The sequence below is a fragment of the Myotis daubentonii genome, chromosome 6 (genome assembly GCF_963259705.1).
Source record: "Myotis daubentonii chromosome 6, mMyoDau2.1, whole genome shotgun sequence".
Classification (NCBI taxonomy): Eukaryota; Metazoa; Chordata; class Mammalia; order Chiroptera; family Vespertilionidae; genus Myotis; species Myotis daubentonii.
Window position 1 is genome coordinate 63,300,009 of NC_081845.1, and position 22,998 is coordinate 63,323,006.

Here is a 22,998-nt window from a genome sequence, read left to right on the forward strand (position 1 = left end):
GTGGCTCCCATTTGCCTTAATCCCATTAGTATTCTTTCTTGTGAATAATTCTGAATGACATACCATCATTTATTATCAGCTGGCTGGTAAAATATGTGTCCATATTTTTTAATTCTCTTTCCTAAAAAGTTATTTGTTAATCATGGGCATGTCTCAGAATTTATAGGGGAAAACTTTATTTCTTTTGTTTTAGGAAAATTTTAGGGAAAGAGGAAAGAATGGGGAATTCTTACATTTCCTTTTATTAGAAAGAAGTGGAGGGATTGGGTGATTTTTTAGGCAAAGAGCAATTTCAGTTAAGTCCTATATCTTGATCTTAAGTTATTCTTAAATTAAAATCTTTTGGTCTGAGAGAATTCGTCTTTTCTTTTTAGTCACTGGAAAACTCAGTTGGCTATGTCTAAGCTTAAATTTGTGTCAAAATTAACAATATAAAAAAAACAACCCATCAAGCTCCTTTTAGGAAATTTAAGTAGTTGGAAAGGCATATTTCTCAGATATGAAAAATATGATTGGTTTATATAGTAATGAATGAAATCTTGTTTTTGAATATGTTGGCTGGTGTTGTTTAAGAATCTGGCAGAAATTCATCTCTATTTCTGACAGAAATTCATTTGTTGTAAAGAGAAGCTATGTTGTAAACTTAGGCCAAATATGACACATAAAGCTAAATTTATTTGTGGGAGTAAAAATACAATTCATGTGGCTGAGAAATTATTCAAGTATTTGTATTTAGAGGGAGAAAGCGTGTTTTTTACATTTTTAAAAAATACCTCTTCTCCCCAAAGACTGAGTTTTCAATTATTTGTTCATGATTGAAAATCTCCACAAGGAACATGTGTGAGCCAAAGGCAAATATGGTAAGAGATATCCTAAATAATCTTTCATTTCTAAGAAGCTGGGCATCTAAGAAATTTGAAGTTTTTCTTAGCTAATTTTAGATTTAAAGGTGCGGGAAGATAAAGTCCTCTTTTCAACCAGCAGTAGACTAAACAGGAATGAGACATACGCTTTATAGAGTATATGCAAACTGCTTAAACATCTAAGCAAATATGAGAGAACCCAGGCACTGTTGTTTGTTCTACTACCATTTTGTTGTTTTACTTTGCCCACTTTGTGGAAAGCAAAGAAGTTTAGAAAGTACTTTGAGCAATCAGAGTTAGATGTGGTATTTAGGTGGTGGGTGAATCCTAAAATGTGGCTAACTGGGTAGAGTCACTAGGTCATGCTCATAGAGTTCCTTATAAACTTCCAAGGGGACATTTTGGAAATATTTTCAGGATTGATTTCAACTCAGAGACATGGTATGCAGGCTGTTGATAGAATGAAAACTGTGCATTGTGGCTAAAAAGCCAGCAGATGAGAAACTTTCTACTGGCCCTCCAATGCTGGTTTAGCAGAAAGCAGTAGGTGTTGGAAAGCTTCTGAGAGTTACTGATACAGGAATAGAACTAACAATGTGAGTATTACAGCATTATATAACACTAGAGGCCTGGTGCACAAAATTCGTGCACGGGGGCAGGGGGGGGTCCCTCAGCCTGGCCTGCACCCTCTCCAATCCAGGACCCACAGGGATCGGGCCTAAACCGGCAGTTGGACATCCCTCTCACAACCCAGGACTGCTGGCTCTTAACCGCTCACCTGCCTGCCTGCCTGATGCCCCTAACTGCCTTCCCTTGCCGGCCTGATCACCCCTAACCGCCTCTGCCTCGGCCCCCGCCACTGTGGCTTTTTCCGGAAGGACATCCAGATGGATGTCCGGTCTAATTAGCATATTACCCTTTTATTAGTATAGATGTGGCACACCTATCAATGAAGTAAAAATTGATTTTTATTTATAGGAAGCCAACAAAGCTTTTTAAAATTTCTCCCTAAAATACAAGTTTTCTATTACAACTAGGATGAGGAATGTTGTACGTTATTTAACTTCAATTCCGTTAGTTTACCTCTCACTATAAAAAGCTCGGTGAGGTCTGAGCACAGTGCAAGTCCTTCCTCTTGAGTTGGACTGCCCTCCTGGTCCCCCAATATTCCCAAATTATCGCGTGTCTTTTCTTTTTCATTTGTTGTGCGGCTCCTCTTCCAGACCCGAACCCTGAACCACGCAGGACGTGGAGGGAAACACTTACGACAACCTCCCCAAAGGTTCCATTGCCAAATACCACCACATTGGAGATTATGCCTTTAACATAAAATTTTGGGGAGACACAATTATTCAGCCCATATGTGTCATAATTTCTTCTTCTTTGCATGCCTTGTAAGTTTTATTTCATGCTAGACATTGTGAATTTGTTGGATGCCAGATACTTTTATATTCTTATAAACATCTTTAATTTTTATTCTGGGATGTAGCTAAGTTACTTGGAAGTGGTTTGATCTTTTAGAAACTTATTTTATTCTCTGTTAGAGATAGATAAGAGAAACCTTTATTTTACGGCTGATTTTGCCCCATTTTTTTTTTTAAAAGAAAAATTCTTTGCATTATTTCTTTAAGCTTTAGTTTCTTCCTATAGAAAATGCTTATGGCTTTTAAATTGCTAAAAGATTATTGAATTGAATGAAATTATCCTGCTTATAAACTCTGATTATGTATAAGAAAAAGGATATGTTGGCTATTTATGGGCATTGATAGAATTATTGATAATTGTGAAATATTAATAAAGATAATTTAATGATAAATTATTATATAGTAATCAGGCACTTTTTACATACAGTGTGCTTCCTAGAACACTCAGTCTTGTCTTTAGAGCTCTTGAGATGTTGTTATGTGTTGTTTCCTTTTCCTTTGTGTTCATAGTCTGACATGCTCATGGCAATCACAAAGGACAGTGTGAACTGTAGTCATTCTGGCTAGTCATTTGTGGACTGTACCTTTTTCTTAAAAGACCCAAATGAGACTTCTGACTCCGCATTCATGATTTTTACTATTCCCCACAGCATGTTTGCTACAGTAAGTTTTTACAGATGGAAATATAATAAAAAATTTAAGAGCCCATCTCTGGAAATGCATCTTTAGAATTCAAATAGGAAATTTCTGCCATATGAACCTCCATTTTTTATTTATTAGCCAGTTGAAGAAAAAAAAAATCTTACTGTTATCTCACGGAGATTAGGCTCACAGGGTATTGTGAATTTATGAGAGACCATGATGCTCAGCAAGAGAACAGTGTACATATTGAAGAAACCATAGATAGTTTCTTTTCACATAAATGGGAGGTGGAGATATATATTTTCTTTCAACGTGGTACACATTGTAATCTTTTTTAATTTTTTTTAAATTTTTATCTCACAGTATCCCCAGACTCGAGAACCTTGAAAGTGGATGAAGAAACAGAAAACACAATGAGAGTTACCTGGAAACCAGCACCAGGGAAAGTTGTCAACTACCGGGTTGTATACCGCCCCCGCGGGGGAGGAAGACAGATGGTTGCCAAAGTGTCACCCACAGTCACCTCGACAGTGCTAAAGCGGCTTAAACCCCAGACCACGTATAACATCACAGTCCTCCCAATTTACAAGACAGGAGAAGGAAAGCTTAGGCAAGGATTGGGGACAACAGGTACAAAGCAATCACTTTTTTGGAAAGTGTGTCATATTTTAAGGAAGACCTTAGGCATCTACTTTATTTGTGTCTAAATTAATTCTGTAATGTATTAAATGAGAACATTTAATAGGATGCCTGATGGCCTATTATTTTTACCAATGGAATTCCCAGTAAAGTGATTTTACATATTAATGCTCCAATGCTAATGTAATATTCTGAATTGTCAGAGTTATTTACTTGTCAGAGTTACTTCCACTTGAGGAGCATTCTGTGAATCAGCATTTTACTGAGTATTATATATCGTGATGTCAGCCTTAATGTTCCTATAAATATACACTTTGAAGTGTTATGTTTGTGACGATTCTCATGTATGTCACTTAGACATTTCCAATTCGATTTATTATTGTAGGGACTAATTAAAAACCCCAAAGCCTAGTCTTATGAATAATATTTTAAAATCTTATCTTTACAGCTTCTCGATTTAAGTCACCCAGAAACCTCAAAACATCTGACTCAACCATGTCCAGCTTCCGAGTGACTTGGGAGCATGCCCCCGGGGAAGTGAAGGGTTACAAAGTCACGTTCCACCCGACAGGGGAGGAGAGGACACTGGGAGAGTTAGTGGTTGGACCTTATGACAACACTGTTGTTTTGGAGGAACTTAGGTAGGAATGAACTGTATTTGGTTGGTGTTAAAAGACTGAATAACGGATGTAAATTAGCAGGCCTTGCACAGCAGAGTTTGCCAGCAACTGAAGTTGCTTTCTTACTCTTGGTGATGGTGAAGATGAGGCTGGATTCAGAGGCTAGCAACAGAATTTAGGCCTGAGCAGGTTTTTTTTTTTTTTTTTTTGGTTGTTTTAATGATTTTTGTATTAAGTGATCAGGGATGGCATCTTTTCAATAACCCCTGCTTTAAAAAAAATTAGCATTCCTATTACACAATTTTACTGAAAGCAGCCCTTCCCTAGGAAGCCCTGTGGCAAGGTGGGGGTTCCTGCGCCTTCTGGAAAGGCCCAGGTGACTCACGCGGAGCTTCTGAGGGTGAATCCTCTGCTGGGGTGGGCCATGGAGAGAGAAGGCAGGACTTGCCCGTGGTGCCAGCTGGCAAGATCGGGGAAGGGTGAGCTGATGAAAAGTCTCGCTCCAGGCTGTGCAGTGGAAAACAAGGAAGTTTGAGTTTGAACAGCACCCTACATTCATTAAAGCAGGAAGAATGAACCACTGTGCAGTGCCTTTTTTAAAGTTTGTTTCAGCCCTTCAAGACATTGAAGTCTGTATAAAAGCTTGCTATTTACTTGATAAAGAGTAGGGAGGATGAAATTTACTGAGCCCACTATGTGCCAGGCATTGCGTGGGTGCTTTCTGTTACCTTGCAAGGTACAACATTTAAGTTATTTTCTTAAAGCTCATTGCTTAGAAGCAGTAGGCTGTAGATCCTTCCTTGACAGGCTCAGTGGCATGTGGAGATTCTACACCTGGTAGAAAGGCAGGACGGAAGCTGGTGCTGTGCAGCCCTACTAGTCTCTAAGCTAGCTTCCCTTGATACCTCACACGGTAAGCTTAAATCAGAGTGTGATGGGAATTATTTTTCTTCTCTTGAAAAGCTATGCATGATAACTTACTTTGAGTAGTGAAAGTTTGTAAATGAAGATTGATATCTCTAACAAAGCAAAAAATGCTACCACTTGGGACAATTGTACATACAGACTATATGTTTTCACATTTCAGGGCAGGTACCACCTACAAGGTAAATGTTTTTGGAATGTTCGATGGAGGAGAAAGTTCACCACTTGTGGGACAAGAAATGACAACCCTTTCTGACACAACTGTAATTCCATATTTATCCTCTGGTAAGAAATTGAGTGACATTTCCCTAAGAAACCTCAATATCGTCAAACTATTTCAAATAGTCATCATTAGGTTAATCATACAATGAAAAGTGGCTATAAAAATGTTACACTAAAATTTATCTAAATGATTTTCATACTTAAAAATTTCCTAAAAAACCCAGTTAAGCATACTTTTTTACATGATAGTGTTAAGGCTTTTCTTGTCAGCATTGCATTCATTACCTAGGACTATTTTATTTAAAGATGAGTTTTATGATAGTTAGATAATGTACATTTTCTCTCTTTATAACGACTGAAAGGCAATTTGATTTTGTTAAAGTAATGGCAGAAATGATTCATTTGGGCTGAGCCAGCAAAGTTGGGTTACATAAATAGGTGGGAACCACCACTTGGGAAGCAAAATGGTAACATAAACCCTTTAAGACATTTTTGTGCTTACCACGATTACAGCTTTCGGGTACATGAGCTAGTTTCGAACATTCTTAGAGGTGCAAGTGGTGGGTAGAATTGACTTCTAAATATTTTCCATCATTTGCTAAGTAAAGAGTAGATCTGGGCCGTCCAGGAGCAGGCTTGCAAAGGCTTAGGTGCCTGGAATGGCATTTGGGAATCCACAATCCTGACTTCGTGTATAATACATGATGGCTACTTTGCAGTATGATGAGCATTGTGCGATTTCCCCCCATGACTTCTTTTTGTAATGGAAAGATCAGAGGCTAGCATCACAAGAGGTGGGAAAGTTCATAGCGGGTAATGTAAGCTCCTGGAAAAGAGAGCATTTGAAAATATGGATGTGGACAACATAAAACGTCAGGTCTTGCTGTTTTGCTGGAATGTTCTATTGTTTCTCCTATGATGATATTAACTGACTTGTATTTTTATTTTGTAGCTTGTGCACTGAGGATGTTGGGATTATTCTCTCTTTCCAAAGCACCCTAGCTTTGTATCAATGTTTGTGCCTATTATCTCTACAGCTCTCAATTTGTATATTTGTTTGCCTACTTTTTCTAAATTGTCTCTCTTCTCTCTTGATTTTTTAAATGTGCAGACTTTACTATCTGTATCTACCTGGTTGTCATACATAGCAGAGAATTGAGCAGTTAATAACTATATAATGTAATAGCTACCAGGTTAAAATAATGATCTTTACTTTAAAAAGTTCTAATTTTGAGTAATGTTCCTATTCCTTCATAATATATGCAGTAGTTATGTGGGAGCTTAATTAGTTTAATAGATTTTTTTTGCTCATTAAAACCTTTTCTAGCTAACACATTTTATCAGTTCATCTCATACTTGTCTGCTAATGGACACTGAATATTATAGAAAAATGCAAATCTGATCTTCAGATCACATTACATTTGTATTAAAATTATTAACACCTTAGAGTTAGGTGACTGTGCATTCGCATTTATTTCAGCTCTTGAGTTTGGGAGCTCATTCAAATTTATAATGATAGTGTAATTTGTCTCCAGGGTCTACAACTGTGGCCAGGAAATATAGTCACAGATGAAGGAAAATTTGCCACTGAAATAAGCATAGGAGGAATTGATGACTCTCATGACTGTTTTTGAGGTTAATAAATCACATGGACGTATTTTCAGAGTCTCAAATTCCAGAGCTACAAAACTGAAACAGTTAGGCAGCACTGAGCATCTCGGGGGGGGGGGGGGGGGGGTGGCAGAGGCGTGGCTGGGAAGTAGCCCGCTGAGAATGTGCTCCTTACTCTGTCCTGTCTCACCGTTGCCGTGTCAGGGATGGAGTGTCTCACCAGAGCTGAAGCAGACCTTATGTTGCTGGTGGACGGATCGTGGAGCATCGGCCGGGCAAATTTTAGAACTGTGAGGAGTTTCATTTCTCGCATTGTGGAGGTCTTTGAGATTGGCCCCAAAAGAGTACAGATTGGTAGGTCTGATGACATTGAAGCCATTTAGACATTTTCATTATGCTCTTTTATATATGCTAATGCCAATGGTGTTATTTTAGGCCTCGCTCAGTACAGTGGGGACCCCAGAACAGAGTGGCAGTTAAACACTCACAAAGACAAGAAGAGTTTGTTGCAAGCGGTGGCAAACTTACCGTACAAAGGAGGCAATACGCTCACAGGTGGGTGAGGCTGGTTCCACTGTTGAGTTTTAGCGCTTGTTTTTGGTCAACGCTGTGGCTAAATAATGAGGTGATTGATTTTCTTTTAAAAATCCCACTAGGCATGGCTTTGAATTTCATTCGCCAACAGAGCTTCAGAACCCAAGCTGGAATGAGGCCTAGAGCTAGAAAAATTGGTATTCTTATCACCGATGGAAAGTCCCAAGATGATGTTGAGGCACCTGCCAAGAAACTCAGGGATGAAGGCGTAGAGCTGTTTGCTGTTGGTAAGCACTGGGAAGGCTAGCAATGCTCTCGGCGTTACAAAAGCTGAGGATATTTTTGCAGTTAAAAATATTTTCTGAAGTGTGAAAAAAACAAACACATTTTCCCTATCACGTAATTTACCAAAATGACGTGCCAGTGAGTTGATTCGTTTCTCCTTGTGATGAGACAACATTCCATGTCTTCTTGGAAGAAAGTAATGGCTCAAGAGGACAAATGTACTCTTAATAGGATTTCAGAAAAGTCCTGTTTGGTTTTCCATGGCACCATGTTTATTTTTGATATCCATTACTTTACTTTTCAGAAAAAATATTTGAAGAGACACTTTTTGGTGAAAAATTAATGCTGGAAGCATTGAGAAGTAGTTAATTCATAGTGGCCTTCAGTTTATATTATTTTTTATTTGTTTCTATTTTATAACTATAGGTAGGTAATCCTTTCATTGTTGAGGAAAATGATACATATGTTCTAGTTAACCTTGACTGTGTAAGGGTAGCCTGTAAAATTTTTATTTCACTCCGTGAATTTTTTCTTTTAATTAGTATCTATCCGTTTCATTTTGAGGTATCAAAAATGCGGACGAGCTTGAGTTGAGGATGATCGGATCGGATCCCGATGAGATCCACGTATACAATGTGGCAGATTTTGAGTCGCTCTCCAGGATCGTGGACGACCTCACCAACAACTTGTGCAACAGTGTCAAGGGCCCAGGTAAGGGTAGCCCAGGGTTTCCATCCTCAGCACTGTAATATTTTGGGCCAGATAATTCCTATTTTGGATGGGGGGAGGGGACTTTTTTGTGCATTGTGAGATGTTTAGTAGCATTCCTGTGCCATGTTCACTGGAAGCCAGTAGCATCCCCTGATTTGTGACAACTAAAAATATCGCTAAATGTCTGCTGAGAAGAACATTACCCCTGAGAATCACTGGTTTAGTCCCTGATTTGAGTCAGATGTCATCAAACTAGAAATGACTTCTAGCTTATTTGAGGATACTTTTAGTTATATGTGCCTGCGCACACACACAAAAGTGATTGGGGAAGAGAGATGCTTTCTTTTCTAAAGCATCTTTGCTCTATAATTACTAAGTTTCTATTAAATGGTTATTCCCAGACTTCTGTTTTCTAAAATTTGGTAACATTTTTTTTCCATTAAGAATGAAAGAGGGATCTTATATATGATTTGCTTTGCCTCAACTATAGATGATCAGATATGATACTTTGTCACTTGTAACCCTTAAATATACAGAGACATTGCAATTTTAGAGTTTATACTTTTAGAAATGATAGAATCTTTCTTTACCTGTGAAGAAACTGAGACTTAGAGAAGTTAAATTACTCAGGGTCAAATGGTTAGAGATGTTTATAGAGGTCTTAAAGAAAAGATAAGGAATTAAGATTTAGAAATAAAATTATGGAACTGAATTTGTACTGACAAAGGATAGAGTAAAATGATTATTCTTTATAGATCACAGGACAAAACACAGTGAGCATCAAAATGGAAGGTTTTTGGAAAATTAATGACATTATATGATAAAAGTTTCTTTTAAGTACTTGTAATGCAATGCAGATTATGGTAAAGATGGACTTTTATTAATTTGTTCTGGTTTTGGAAAAGTTGGAATGAATTTTACAAACAATGTGGCAAAATTTTTCACATGCCTTGGGCACTAGGGATACACTTATTTGACTGTTCCTTCTTGAGTTTCTTGCTCCAAACTTTTGCAGATTTTCTTTTTGGATTTTGTACAACAGACTGACCTTTTCCCTGGAGAAATGGACCAGCCAGGAAGCCAGAATTTGTAGGCTTCTGGCTCTGGATTAGCTGAGAGAGTTGTAGTTTTATTTAGTTGGAGAGAACTTTGAATAGGGATGAAAACATCTTTTATCTATTTTCCTTTATTTTATTTTTTTGTCAACTATGTAATAGTTGCATTCATTCTAGTTTCCCAGACAGTAAAATTGCTTGATAATTTTGTAGGCTTGATTATGACCCAAGTACAATAAAGGTTAAGATACTAAGAATGGAAATGCTTTCTCCAGCTTTGGCTTACAAAGAAAATAGAAAGAATTTATATGAGAATGATTTGCCATGCTCATGGAGTCACTGAATTAATTCTCTTTAAATTTTTATTTGTATATCTTTCTAGTGGTCCTATGGAGCTCAATATTTCTATATTCATTGATGTTAATTTCAGATCTTGTTCTGTGTTAGTGATTTCACCTATATCTACTCACAGAGAGCACAATCACAGACAGTATGATTTTTACCAAATTAAACAAAAATTGCTTATTATTTCTCTCTCTTTCGAGTATGGAAGTGGTTAATTATTCTTATCACTGAACTAGGTCTTGTAGGGGAACTAAACATGAATAAGAAATCAATTCTGTTCTCACAGAGCGCAACCTATAGTTAAAGAATAAGACATGAATATAAATAATCAAAATGATAATGAGGGCAGTGAACTTGGGTGGTGCCAATAGTGATAATGACAATGCAATTGTCAGGCCCCATATCCTTTTTTATTGATTATAAATTCAGATTTGTATTGATTATAAATTATTAAGTTTACTAGATTATAAATTGACTACAAGGCTAGAGAGAAGAGAAAGTATCCAAAGGATGAGTCAGAGGTTTTGAGAGTAGGTGACTGGGAAACTGGTGATGCCCTAAGGAAGAATGGGGTCAAGTTTCAATGAGAGAAAATGAGTGCAAGAACCCTCTGGTCAACCATTCAGAGATGTCTTATGGGTGATGGGCCTCTATAATGATTTACTGTAGCCACTTAGTATGTGAAAGGATGAGTGTACAAGCTTAATTTGGAAACTAATAATGTTTCAATCTAATTTCAAATATTATCACTTTGATGTAATAATAATGAAAAAAATATATGTACTTTATTTCCACTTGTAGGTGACTTGGAAGCGCCTTCTAACCTAGTTATTTCAGAGCGAACTCATCGTTCTTTTAAAGTGAGCTGGACACCTCCTTCTGACAGTGTGGATAGATATAAGGTGGAATACTACCCAGTTTCTGGAGGGAAACGTCAAGAAGTGAGTAGTCAACACCTATAGTCCACTTCTTCCTGATGTTCAGAATGGGTCCTCTTCATTAGGGCTCTGAGAAAAATGAGCAAGAAGGATGTAGAGCAATGCAGAACTGAGTCAACAATGGTGCTTTCTATTTTTTGCTAGCAAATACTTCCATTTAAGTTTAATTAAAGGGAAAGAGCTTTGCTTAAATTCTTAAGGTCTCTAAGAATTGAAGGATATCAATATGATTTTTAATTAAAATTTAATTAGAGGATGCTTGATTGGTTCATGAATTTATACTAGAATCATAGAGTTGGAAGGGAACATTAAAGATGATCTAGTTTCACCCACTCATTTTACAAATAAGGAAACAACAGGTGGGAGAATAAATTATATGAATTGTCCAAGATTGTAATCTGGTAATTTGCAAGAACAAAAGACAATGGTCTTACTGAAATATAATTTCTAAGCTCATTGCAATTAACTACTTTACAGTAGAAAAGAAGGAAGTGATTATAATATGTTGTTATTGTTTAAAATTTCCTCTCTAGTTTTATGTGAGCCGACTGGAAAGTAGCACAGTACTGAAAGATCTGAAGCCTGAAACTGAGTATGTTGTGAACGTGTATTCGGTAGTAGAAGACGAATATAGTGAGCCTCTGAAGGGCACAGAAAAAACCTGTAAGTCAGATTAAAAATAAACATTTGTTCTTTTGTTTTTTAAGATAAAGAAATGACAGCCCGTGTGGAATTTTCTGTCTTCTGAATCATTCCTTTATTCAATATCCATTCAACAAGTATTTATTGAGTGCATTCTTGCTGTAGGTGTTCAATAAATACTCGGTGGTTTTCTGCTCTTATTGGATGCTCCTGCCGTCATGGGGCCCACATGGAATGGGTAGTCACAGCCGTGATAACTTAGAGTGCAACGCACCCTTTCATAGAGTTACTCACTTCTTAAGGAAAGCTCCCATGTGGGGAGTGGGACTAAGATTAGGAAGGGAACTGTACAGAGATGATCTGTTTTCCTTCTGTTGGCCAGATCTGCCTGCTGGCAATGAGCTCTTCCCATTGTTTTTCTGTCCTTTGCCCTCTGGCCTTTCTTCACTAGAGAAGTTCTAATGGGTTTACCTTTGAGTAGAACTTTGAGGAGAGACGTTTCTCACTCTTATTTCTGGTAGGGTGTATGAAGCCATATGAAAATATCCTTTCTTTCTTCCATTTTCTTGTCTGGGCTCCAGAGGAAAGGGAGGCCACTTGTAAGAGAAGGGAGTGGGTATCACTGTCCAAGGCAGAAACTGACTCTACCTATTATTGTTCCATTCCTTACGTCTTTCTTTCTTTTATTTCCCTCCATATTAGACCATACGAATAGGAAATAATGTATTTCATAGTAGGCAGGATTAATTTGATAATTCTTTAAAACTTTAAACTCAATCTTTTTTTAAGCTATATGGGTATTAAGTGAAGAGGAAACTGTAAGCCTTTTACTCTGCCTCATGGGCTTGACTTCAACAACCCATAACTCCCCAAAGTTCCAGTTATTAATGTATGGCACTCTCAGTTAAAGTTTCTTTTTTTAAAAAATATATTTTATTGATTTTTTACAGAGAGGAAGGGAGAGGGATAGAGAGTTAGAAACATCGATGAGAGAGAAACATCGATTCAGCTGCCTCCTGCACACTCCCCACTGGGGATGTGCCTGCAACCAAGGTACATGCCCTTGACCGGAATCGAACCTGGGACCCTTCAGTCCGCAGGCTGGTGCTCTATCCACTGAGCCAAACCAGTTAGGGCTAAAGTTTTTTTTTAAGAAAGGTGAAATAAAATACTATGTTGGTCACTTATGTAAGAACTTCTGTGATTGAAGAAAGAAAATAGTCAAATTGTAGATGTTCCAGAAAAAGAGATTGAAATCTTAGGAAGTTGGTATCTATTTTGGCTTCCATGTGGACTCAATAGAATGCTATTTGAAATTTAAACTTTCTTCCTCCGACAAAATAGTTGCAACACACAATCCTGAGTATGAGGTCACAATGAACAATGTGATTAGGGTTTTTGGATGGAGAGGAAAGGATGATATTAACTCTCATTGATTTCTCATAGCAACCCATTCTTTATTTACCATATACAAATGCCAATAACTAAGTAGGAAACAATTAAAAAATGAGTAAAATGACAGGAATTAGACTGATGTCTGTTTTACATTCCAACAGTGCCTGTCCCTGTAATCAGTCTGAATATTCATGATGTTGGCCCTACCACCATGCATGTGCAGTGGCAGCCAGTGGGAGGGGCTACTGGCTACACCTTGACATACGAACCCCTCAACGCCACAGAACCGACAAAACCCAAAGAGGTGGGAGATACTGTTTCTTTTTCATTGGGCCTTCCTGAGACTTCCCAGCTTTAGAGTCCTTATTAACTGCAGTTACTTATGAACTAACTCATTTATACCTTTGCACACAAAACAGAAAAGTAGAAAATAGATTTGTGGGCTGTGATACATTTTTAGAAAACATTGGCCTGAAAAAGAAAATGCAGTTCAGAAAAATTAAAAATAAAAGTTGTGTTGTAATCGATGGGCTTTAATTGGTTGTTCCCATTAAGTGGAAATGTTTGATTTGAATGTCTGATTTCCCCTGGGCATGTCCCTATGCAGAAGCGCGTTGGGCCAGCAGTGAATGATGTGCAGCTCACTGACCTCTTTCCCAACACCGAGTACATGGTCACGGTCCAGGCCGCCCTGCATGACCTCACTAGTGAACCAGTCACTGCTCGGGAAGTCACCTGTAAGACATTGCTAATTTTTCATCTTTCCTTTTGCTGTAACAATCATGTTCATTAGGCTTTTTCTTTTACCCAATGATGCTAACCACCATTTGATTATTTGTGCATAAGTTATAGGATTATTACTCATGGCAATCAAGTTTGAGAATGAAGATCAATTCTAGACTTATGGCAGCATCTTAAGTTTATTCTAGGATTTACTTTTTTTTATTTCACATTTGACATGCCCAATATTGAGATGTATCTAATAATCAGTGTTGTCTTAAAATTATTCTTAGCCAGATGTTTATCATGGCATAAAACATAAAACAATGGTACATCTTACAATTGATGTTGTAGATCCATGAAATACAGTTGGTGAGAATGGAAGTTTGGGTGAGTGTGATTTGGAGGAAGATATTCGGTTTAAGATCAAGATGTTCCAAATTTTTATTGAAGTAGAAACTATGGCACATATGAATAAGTTTCAATTATATGAATTAATCAATCACCTCAATCAAAAAATATATCGCTCATCTGTTATACTTCAGTCACTGTGCTAGGGGATGCATCAATAATAATTACAAAGCAAGATAGAGCACATCGATTCCTTCCTGGTTTGCACTTGTCTTGATTATCCCTTTTTGTGTTTCCTGTTTGTTTTATTACCTTTTTTTTTTTTTTTGAAAAGTGACAATGATTGCACTTAGGACCTTTGCTTGACCTAGCTGGGAGTTTTGTTTCATGCCTGTTGAGGTGGGCATGCTGGGATAAATGACTTGGCTTAAATTTGTTGAGCCTCAGATGACATTTCTGGGGAAATAAAGTAGGTTGGAAGGAATCTTCAAAGGGGGAAAAGAGCCTGAGACAAAAGCATGATGGGGCAGAAAAGAGAAAGAGCCCCTGCTTGGTGGGCCATATAAATTCATGGACAAAAAAAAAAATCACCTTTTATATGTTAGATCCTGTTTGGAGCTGGTGTTTTCATTGAAATGTGTTTAGTGGCAGATGGAAGGAGTTGGGAGCCATCCAGGGATGAAGACATGTGTTCTGAGAAAGCTGGGAACGAAGACCCATAGTGGGCTGAAAGATAAATGTGGCCGTGGATTGGCATCTAGGGCTGAACTTTAATTCTGTGTGGGGGAGGGGAGCACAGAGAAATAAAAAAGATTGAAAGGATGGGGGTGCTGAAATGGAAGTGGAGAGAGAGATTTAGGAAGAGAGATGTATAGAGTTTCAATAAGAGACAAAAGAAATTGGCAGCTAGAAAGAGTGGGATATCTCTCTCATAACAATAGAAAACCTTGTTATTAGTGATCCTCCTCCCATTCTTTTTAAGGTGAAGCTTTGTTTGACTTGGTAAAAATTTATCATTTGTATTTTCTCCTAACCATTTAGATTTCTGTGGATTTTCTTAGAAGCTTATTGGATGCTTGCTTTTGACCCATCTTCATTTTTCACTCTCATAACAAGTTGTTTTTCTATTACATTCTTATGGGAGCTTGACCCTTTTGATTTCATTTTTTATCTTAATCAATTTAAATACCTGCTAAAGAAACATGAGCCATAAACTTGTGGTGAGTTATGACACATTATGCAAATAAGATCTTATTTAAATAGAGTAGAAGACATTAACATATACATGAGAAGTAAGAGTTGTCATAAACATTTCAATTTATTCTATTTTTTAAAAAATCCTTCTTAAGAATAATTCAGCTCTACCTGGTAGAATCATAGTACTTTTATCGTCCTAACCATTTTTTTTAGTTATTTAGCTGCACACCTTTAAGTTTTCCCAAATAACTTCTTGAAAGCTTATGTAGATTCTTTAGAGTTTCCTGTTTGAGAATCACATCTGGACCTAATTTCTCATGCACCTCCAGTGCCTTTACCTAAACCTCGAGATCTGAAACTCAGAGACGTGACCCACAGCACCATAAATGTCTCCTGGGAACCTGCACCTGGAAAAGTCCGAAAATACATTGTGCGCTACAGAACACCAGAGGAGGATGTCAAACAGGTAGGATGGCGATTAGAATGGGATTGGAATCATTTGTTTTCCTAGCAGGTTTAACAAAAGATCCTAAACAATATAGTTGATAGCATGTTTTGAATATTGTCATTTTATTAATATAGTGTTGAAAAATTGTTATATTAATAAATCACTTTTTGAATATAGATATTGGACTGTCTTGCATTTATCATAATATATATATATCATCATCATAATCTCAAAAACATCACACCTTAGAGAGTTATATAATTTAGGTGGTATTTTATTTTCATCCAATTGCCTCATATGGTTCTCTGCATTCTATGAATTACTAAAAAATGTCAATAATGTTTCTAAAAATAAAAGCTAGCAAGGGGATATTGGGGAGTTTGTCCAATAATAGGAAGATAGGACAATTGAAAAGGACAGAAAGGATGAATATGTTGTTAGAGGAGTATCCTTTTGACAGTGAATGTTTTTGAGTAAATATGGGGTGGAGGGCTGTTTCCATGACAACCTGACTCAAAGAGGGAGCAAATTGAGGGGCTTCTCCAGTGAATGGGTTTAAAACATGTGTGTACTTAGGGTGGGGCATTAATGTTGAAATCTTTGGCATATAGAAATAGCTTCTCTGGGAACCCAGTTACTGATTGTGCTGTCATTTGGGTTCCACAAAAGCTAATTTATCCATGTGCACACATGCATTTCATACGGGTTTCAATTTCAAAAGAGGTACAATGACCACTGGGTCTCACAGCGTTCTTGTGCATAGCAAATGAGATAATGCACAGGACAACGTTTCCAAAAGAAATCAGGCAGTGATGCGAAGTGAAACCCTTGAAAAATGATTCAGTTGTTTGAATCCTTAGGCAGTCATCATTTACCGTGTCAGATATGGCTCTAGTACATACTTCTTTTTCCCACTTCAGAAACACAGGAACTGTCTCCAGTTTCTGGACTCATGCAAATTGAAAACATTGCTTTTTTTTGGTACCACAATTCGTATGCTCTTGTACTGAGAGTTTCAGTCAATAACAGAGAGATGTCCAAACTCAACCCTTTGTAAAAATAGCTCCACTGCTCTATTATAGGTAGAGGTGGACAGATCACAGACCAACATCCCTCTCAAAGACCTCACCTCACAAACCTTGTACACAGTCAGCGTTTCTGCCGTGTATGATGAGGGGGAGTCTCCCCCAGTGGCTGCTCAAGAAAAAACCCGTGAGTGGTGATCACGCTTTATTGGGTCATTTCATTCCCTAATGCTCTTTTTAGCCAGTATTTCATAATGTTTGCATTCATGGATTGTTTTTCATTTGTTTTCTTCTCCTCTTCTACCTTTATGTCCATTTTTTAAATAATTTCTATCCTAGTTATTCTATCAGCCACTGTTGCTAATTCATCTTCTAGATACTTAACTGGTGTGTGTGGGGTTGGGGATGGGATAGGGGAGATAGTACACTCTTGATATAAGTTGGACATTTTGTCTGGGACAGTTTCACTAGTTATCAAATATTTTTTGACATCTTACTGTATATAAAGGGCCATGAGGGGTAACAAAATATAAGCATATTTGCCCTCAATAATTCATGATTTTGTTGTGGAGATAAAATTAATTAATAAGACATAGGATCATGTAAGGAAGGAGAGGTATATGGCACTCAGATGGTGTGCATTTGGATTTCAGAGGAAGGGGAGACTTCCACGGTGGGAAGGTCAGGAGATACGGAACACCCTGCCTCATCCCCCCTTCCCTGCTCCATTCTGTTGCTTCTTCGAGGGACCCTAGTTTCTCTCCTTCTCGTGGTACTTCCATAGCATTTAATCGAATTATCATTGCCTGTCGGTCTGTTTTATTGATTCCACTTTCCCCTTGCTCCCTCCTAATGAAGGTAGAGACATATTTATTTTGTTCAACTTTGTGTCTTTAGTGACTGGCACGTGCTCAGCCCATAATTTCCTAATTAAATAGCAGTTAAGAAATCGAGGTCTAGCCCAGGCAGCATGGCTCAGTGATTGAACGTCAACCTATGAACCAGGAGGTCACAGTTTGATTCCTGGTCAGGGCATGTGCCCAGGTTGTGGGGTCAATCCCCAGTGTGGGGCGTGCAGGGGGCAGCCGCTCAATGATTCTTTCCTATCATTGATGTTTCTCTCTCTCCCTCTCCCTTCCTCTCTAAATTCAATAAAAATGTATTTAAGAAAAAAAAAAGGAAATTGAAGTCTAGAGCCAGCAGTGTTCCTATGAAATATAATGGGAGGCACATATGTAATTCCAGATTTTCTAGTAGCCACATTAAAAAGGTCAAAATAAATAAATAAAATTACTTTTAATAATGTTAAATTATTTCAATATGTATCAGTATAATGATTATGAATGAGCTATTTCACATTTTTATCATGTATTAATTTTATACATACAGCACTTCTCAATTTGGATCAGCCTCATTTCAAGCTACTCAGTAGCTACTTGTGGCTCTCAGAATGGGCAGCAGAGGTCTAGAGAATTTAAATGACTTGCCTTGTCCAGTAACCTAGTGGTGGGATCAGTGCTATGTTCGGCAACTTTTACTTCCTGTACAGCAACTCCATCACCAAAAAGAGTCTCAGAAGTTTCTCCTTCAGTGCCCAGCTGTCTGTGCATGATCAGAGCACCTTGTGCAAATGTCACAGCCTGCAGTATCCACCTCTGCTATTTTTTTAAAAATTTAATTTTATTATTTTTTAAAAAACATATTTTATTGATTTTTACAGAGAGGAAGGGAGAGAGATAGAGAGTTAGAAACATCGATGAGAGAGAAACATCGATCAGCTGCCTCCCGCACACCCCCCACAGGGGATGTGCCCGCATCCAAGATACATGCCCCCGACCGGAATCGAACCTGGGACCTTTCAGTCTGCAGGCCGACGCTCTATCCACTGAGCCAAACCAGTTAGGGCGTCCTCTGCTATTTTCGTATCACGTGACATCTCTTAGTAATTTCGGTCTTTTTCTTGAAATTAGTTCTTATCTGGTAAGGGTAGTGGCTAGGGACAAAAATTGATGCATATGCGTAGACTGACAGCTTTGCATAAACATAGCATGTGTAATAAAGAGAGAAGGAAATCAGGAAAAAAGGTTAGTGAAAGCAGGGAATTTAGTATATTAAACGAATACTGTCAATATATGTTTTTAATTCTTAATAGTTTCTAATAACTGGGATACACCCAAAGTGCATCCTTAACAGAAGTTTTGATGGCAAATGTGCTTGTGAAAGTGGCACCACTCTCTTTATTTCAATGGGCCTTTTCATTGTAATTATTAGAAACAGAGTTTTTGTGGCTCTGGGTTTTGTGCAGTTGGCTTTGGTTACCAGGAGATAGAGAAATAACTGACAGTGAAAGTTCAGGGCTGGTGGCAGACATTCCAAACTGCTTGTGCTGCACACTCACCAATGTGCCTGATGCATGGAGGGCTGTTTTCCTGGGATGGCAGCAGTCATCAGCACTGCAGGGGTTTCCTCTCTTTGGATAGGGGCAGTTACCGTCTGCTTCACCTTGTGTTTGAGGTTAGTGACTATAGGAAAAGCTTATGCACAGATTACTTCGATCATAACATTTCATGGACCATGAAGGTTCATGCACTCTCTCATATGATAGGCCGGACTTTCTGCGCAAGTGTCCTGCAGTGTGAGAGAGCCCATGCTTTTCATTAGAGTCTCAAAAAGTTTGAGATGCAAAATGACTAGGAACCACTGATTAGGAGAGTATGACTAAATATTACCTTTTTTAAAAAATCCCCATTTTAATAGAATATAAACAATCACCTGTAAAAATAAATGATGAATCACCCGTTATACAGTGCTTCCAGTTTTCAGAGTTCTCTTTGTATTTTTCTTTCAAATGAACTGAATTGGGGAGATACTTGCTTCTAAACAATGTTTTCAGTCAGTTTTTCCATGTCCATTAAAATAAAACAAGGCAGGTTCATTACATTAAATTAAATTTTGTAGATCATATTAAAAAATTAGTCCTGCCTTTTCTCATGACAGACAAGGTGCCAGCCCCAACAAACCTACAGATTACGGACGTAACCACAGAGAGCTTCAGAGGAACTTGGGATCATGCGGCTTCAGATGTCTCTCTCTACAGAGTAACCTGGGCACCTTTTGGAAGCTCAGATAAGATGGAGGTAGTGCTAACTCTTTTTTTAAAAGTGCCCCATTTAATGATAGGAAATCTTGTTTTAAATAGGTATTACCTATGTTGCTGGAAAAGCATCCTTTCCTACTAGTGATATTTGAACTCATGGCATGAAATCATAGCAGGCACATCTGGCTAAATAATGTCAACAAACTGCCACTGAGTGTATGATATATATGGTGACTTAATTTGTGTGGGTTTGTTTTTTCTTCCTCTTTCCCTCAGACCATCTTAAATGGAGATGAGAATACTTTGGTTTTTGAAAACCTGAACCCAAACACTCTCTATGAAGTTTCTGTGACTGCCATCTATCCCGATGAGTCAGAAAGTGATGGGTTGACTGGTAGTGAGCGCACAAGTAGGTGTTCAGCTTTCAGACATTATTTTAAAATAAAATTTTAGAAAGAGCTATAGCTATATTACTAATATTTTTCAAAATTTCTTTTTTTTTAGTGCGTGTGAAACCCGCACCAACTCAAGGTAAGAATTTAGTTTGCTGAATTGTATGAATGACCAAATGATGAAGGAAAGAAGGAAGGAAAGGAGGGAGGAAGGAAGGAAGGAAGGAATGGAGGGAGGAAGGAAGGAAGGAAAGAAGGAAGGAAAAGCACCATTAAATCTATTGCAAACAGGCTTTTTGCTTTTAAATTGCAAGGCATTGATCGGGACCTATTTTAAACAGGACTTTCTAGAAAAACTTTGCTAAGGAGTTAGGATCCAATGACCAATTAGCTTTACACCCAGTGATTTTACAGCTCTATTGATTTCCTAGGGAGCAATGCATATTTTGGGGGGATGCATTGCTCTGTGTGCTTACTATGTTTCTCAACAACTTTTTTCAGCTCCAAAAAGTGGTCCACGAAACCTTCAGGTGTACAATGCGACCTCTAACAGCTTGACCGTGAAGTGGGATCCTGCTAGTGGCCGCGTGCAGAAATACAGAATCACTTACCGCCCTCCCATAGGTGAAGGCAGTGAACAAACGGTAATTTGTTTTATAAAAAACTCTTAGTTGGACAAATTCTATCTACTCTTTCCTCTTCAAACTCCTTTCACCCACAATATTTAGTTAGTCACACTTATTATTTTGAGAGATGTAAGATTTGCTGTATTAGATGGAAATATTCGCTCCATGATGGAGACGCAGCGGGCATTCTCATGGGAGACGAGAATTGCTTTTCACAGTAGCCTCACAGCATCAGACATGTGCCTCAATGCATCCACATTTCCCTTAAGAACTACTCAGGTTGTGTTATTCATGAAGATATCTAGATTTTTGATTCTATTTGACTTTTTAATCCATATCACTCTGTCTTAACCCAGTGCTAAAAGTTCCCTAAACTTCCATTTTTGTTTCTGCATGCCATAATATAACTCTTAGATCTGGTGTTTCCAGATCTAATTCATACTATTTGTCATCTTTATATTTATATAAATGGACTTTCCTAAGAAAAATGGTAGGACTAGAAACTCAGCCTCTCTTCCGAGTCTTCCCTTATTTAACAGAGTCCTTGTCCATTCCCCTTGCTGATTTCAGTCGTCTCTCTTTGAACTTTCTACAGCTTTGTTTGTATGAGCCGTGTGACTAGAACTACACGTTATCCTAGCTCACAAAGCACCGTGATTGTTATAGAGATGGGGTGACGCTTTTAGTGAGGTCCAGTATTTTGTTGACTTTGGGGGGGGGGGCTATAATGTTTCCTCAGGTAGCTTTAGAGAGAGACAGATGAGTCATTAACCCTTAATCATCTGACTTGCTGAGCTCCAGCAAGTGGGCCATACCTCTTACCAGTTTAGAGGGGTCTGCAGAGGTAGATGCTGGCAGGGGTGAAAGGTCTCTGGTAGTCTATAGTAGTAAGTGGGTTTAGCTGAACAACCAGAAATCCTTCCCTCCCCTTGGTGACTTTTGAGTTTTTCTTTTGAGGTTTCCATAGAACTTGACTTAGGTGGTTTGATACATTTGGATTAAAATATGTCTATTTGAGTAAACTAAATACCAACTGTATTCATATAGCTTTTATAAAAAGTAAGACACATTTGATGGATTGATATTTTAATATCAGAAACATAGCTTACTTTGTCTGTGCCAGGCCAGATTTAGGTAAAACTGCATAGCAGGATGAACTTGACCTTACCATTTCTCTTAGCTGATGATCCCTTAAGGTTTGTTACTGTTAGGGATCTTCTCATTTCAATGCTAGTCCATGAACTAAGGAAAGTAACAAATCACTGATGCTAGAATTATCTTGCAGAATTGGATGGAAGAAGTAGGCAGGCTCCCTTCTGCTTAGTCATAGGCTAGTTCTATTAAGTGGATGCATCCAGATTTGCTAAGTATCCAAGGCTTGCTATGACATCAACACTTTCTCCTCATCACTTCAAATATTAAATTTATTAAAATTAGCCACTGTAGTTCAATTTGCTTCTGTTAGGACGACGACAGTGATTCACTGAGGTTTCCTCTGTGAACTTGGAAGGCACTTGGAAGGACGAGTGCAGCATAGGAAACATCTGGACAGTGCTAGCACATCCAGCCACCCACACGTGCACTCATGGCGGGCAGCCTGCCATCTTCGTGTGATTTTCATTAGTGTGGCACAGACATCTGAATTCAGTAAACTGCTAACAAATCATACAAATTTTCTTTCAACAAGATAGCTAGATGGCCTTAAGCAACGATTAAAACACAAACTCTGTGATTGAAGCAAGTCAAAAAAGCATCATATTGCGTGGAGATGACTGGGACCTGCTGCCTGAGTGTGTCCTGGCAAAGGGGCCTGCCACGTTGTGTACACAGCTAACGCTCTGAGAGCGGCCCTGTTTGGGGGGAAACACCAAAAGCTTCAGATCTTTTGCTGAATCATTTTAATGTGTTTCTAAAGCAAATAAAAAACATCTGTAAAAAAGGTAAAGATAATAGTGAATGGTGCTGAGCCTCTAATAGTGTGCAAGTCCTTGCGATCTCCAAGTTCCTTTGTAGTTCACTGATGATTAATGCCTTTGTGGGGAGAGACCTGTGAAATGTGTTTTGGATGCAGTTTTCAGTGCTGGCGATGAGCAAGTTGAAATATCTTTTCGAGTTGCCAGTGTGAGGCTTAGGGTCCTTTATGTGGTTTAAGGTGTGTAGTGGATATTTAGAGTGATACCATACGATATCTCCTAAACCTTCACTGTTGTACGTGTTTCCAGATCTTGGCAAGGGTCTCGAACAGCTCCCTTGTAGAAAGAGCTTTTTCTAACAGATTAGTGAGAGGCAGAG

At 38.2% G+C, this 22,998-nt stretch overlaps 1 protein-coding gene across 3 annotated transcripts in view; it reads left to right on the forward strand.

Moving 5' to 3' along the window:
• COL12A1 (collagen type XII alpha 1 chain) overlaps positions 1-22,998 on the forward strand; it is a 111,077-nt gene that overhangs the window by 37,369 nt on the left and 50,710 nt on the right. For 2 of the 3 annotated variants that reach the window (XM_059701166.1, XM_059701167.1), the window contains exons 15-31: positions 3,293-3,559; positions 4,017-4,209; positions 5,276-5,397; positions 7,150-7,299; positions 7,381-7,500; positions 7,602-7,766; positions 8,329-8,475; positions 10,677-10,816; positions 11,347-11,476; positions 13,012-13,154; positions 13,458-13,587; positions 15,448-15,584; positions 16,649-16,778; positions 19,589-19,728; positions 19,965-20,097; positions 20,193-20,219; positions 20,582-20,724. In XM_059701166.1, coding sequence (XP_059557149.1) covers positions 3,293-3,559; positions 4,017-4,209; positions 5,276-5,397; positions 7,150-7,299; positions 7,381-7,500; positions 7,602-7,766; positions 8,329-8,475; positions 10,677-10,816; positions 11,347-11,476; positions 13,012-13,154; positions 13,458-13,587; positions 15,448-15,584; positions 16,649-16,778; positions 19,589-19,728; positions 19,965-20,097; positions 20,193-20,219; positions 20,582-20,724 — 2,417 coding nt within the window. The remainder of the gene's footprint in view (positions 1-3,292; positions 3,560-4,016; positions 4,210-5,275; positions 5,398-7,149; positions 7,300-7,380; positions 7,501-7,601; positions 7,767-8,328; positions 8,476-10,676; positions 10,817-11,346; positions 11,477-13,011; positions 13,155-13,457; positions 13,588-15,447; positions 15,585-16,648; positions 16,779-19,588; positions 19,729-19,964; positions 20,098-20,192; positions 20,220-20,581; positions 20,725-22,998) is intronic. The other variant, XM_059701168.1, reaches the window with a different exon arrangement.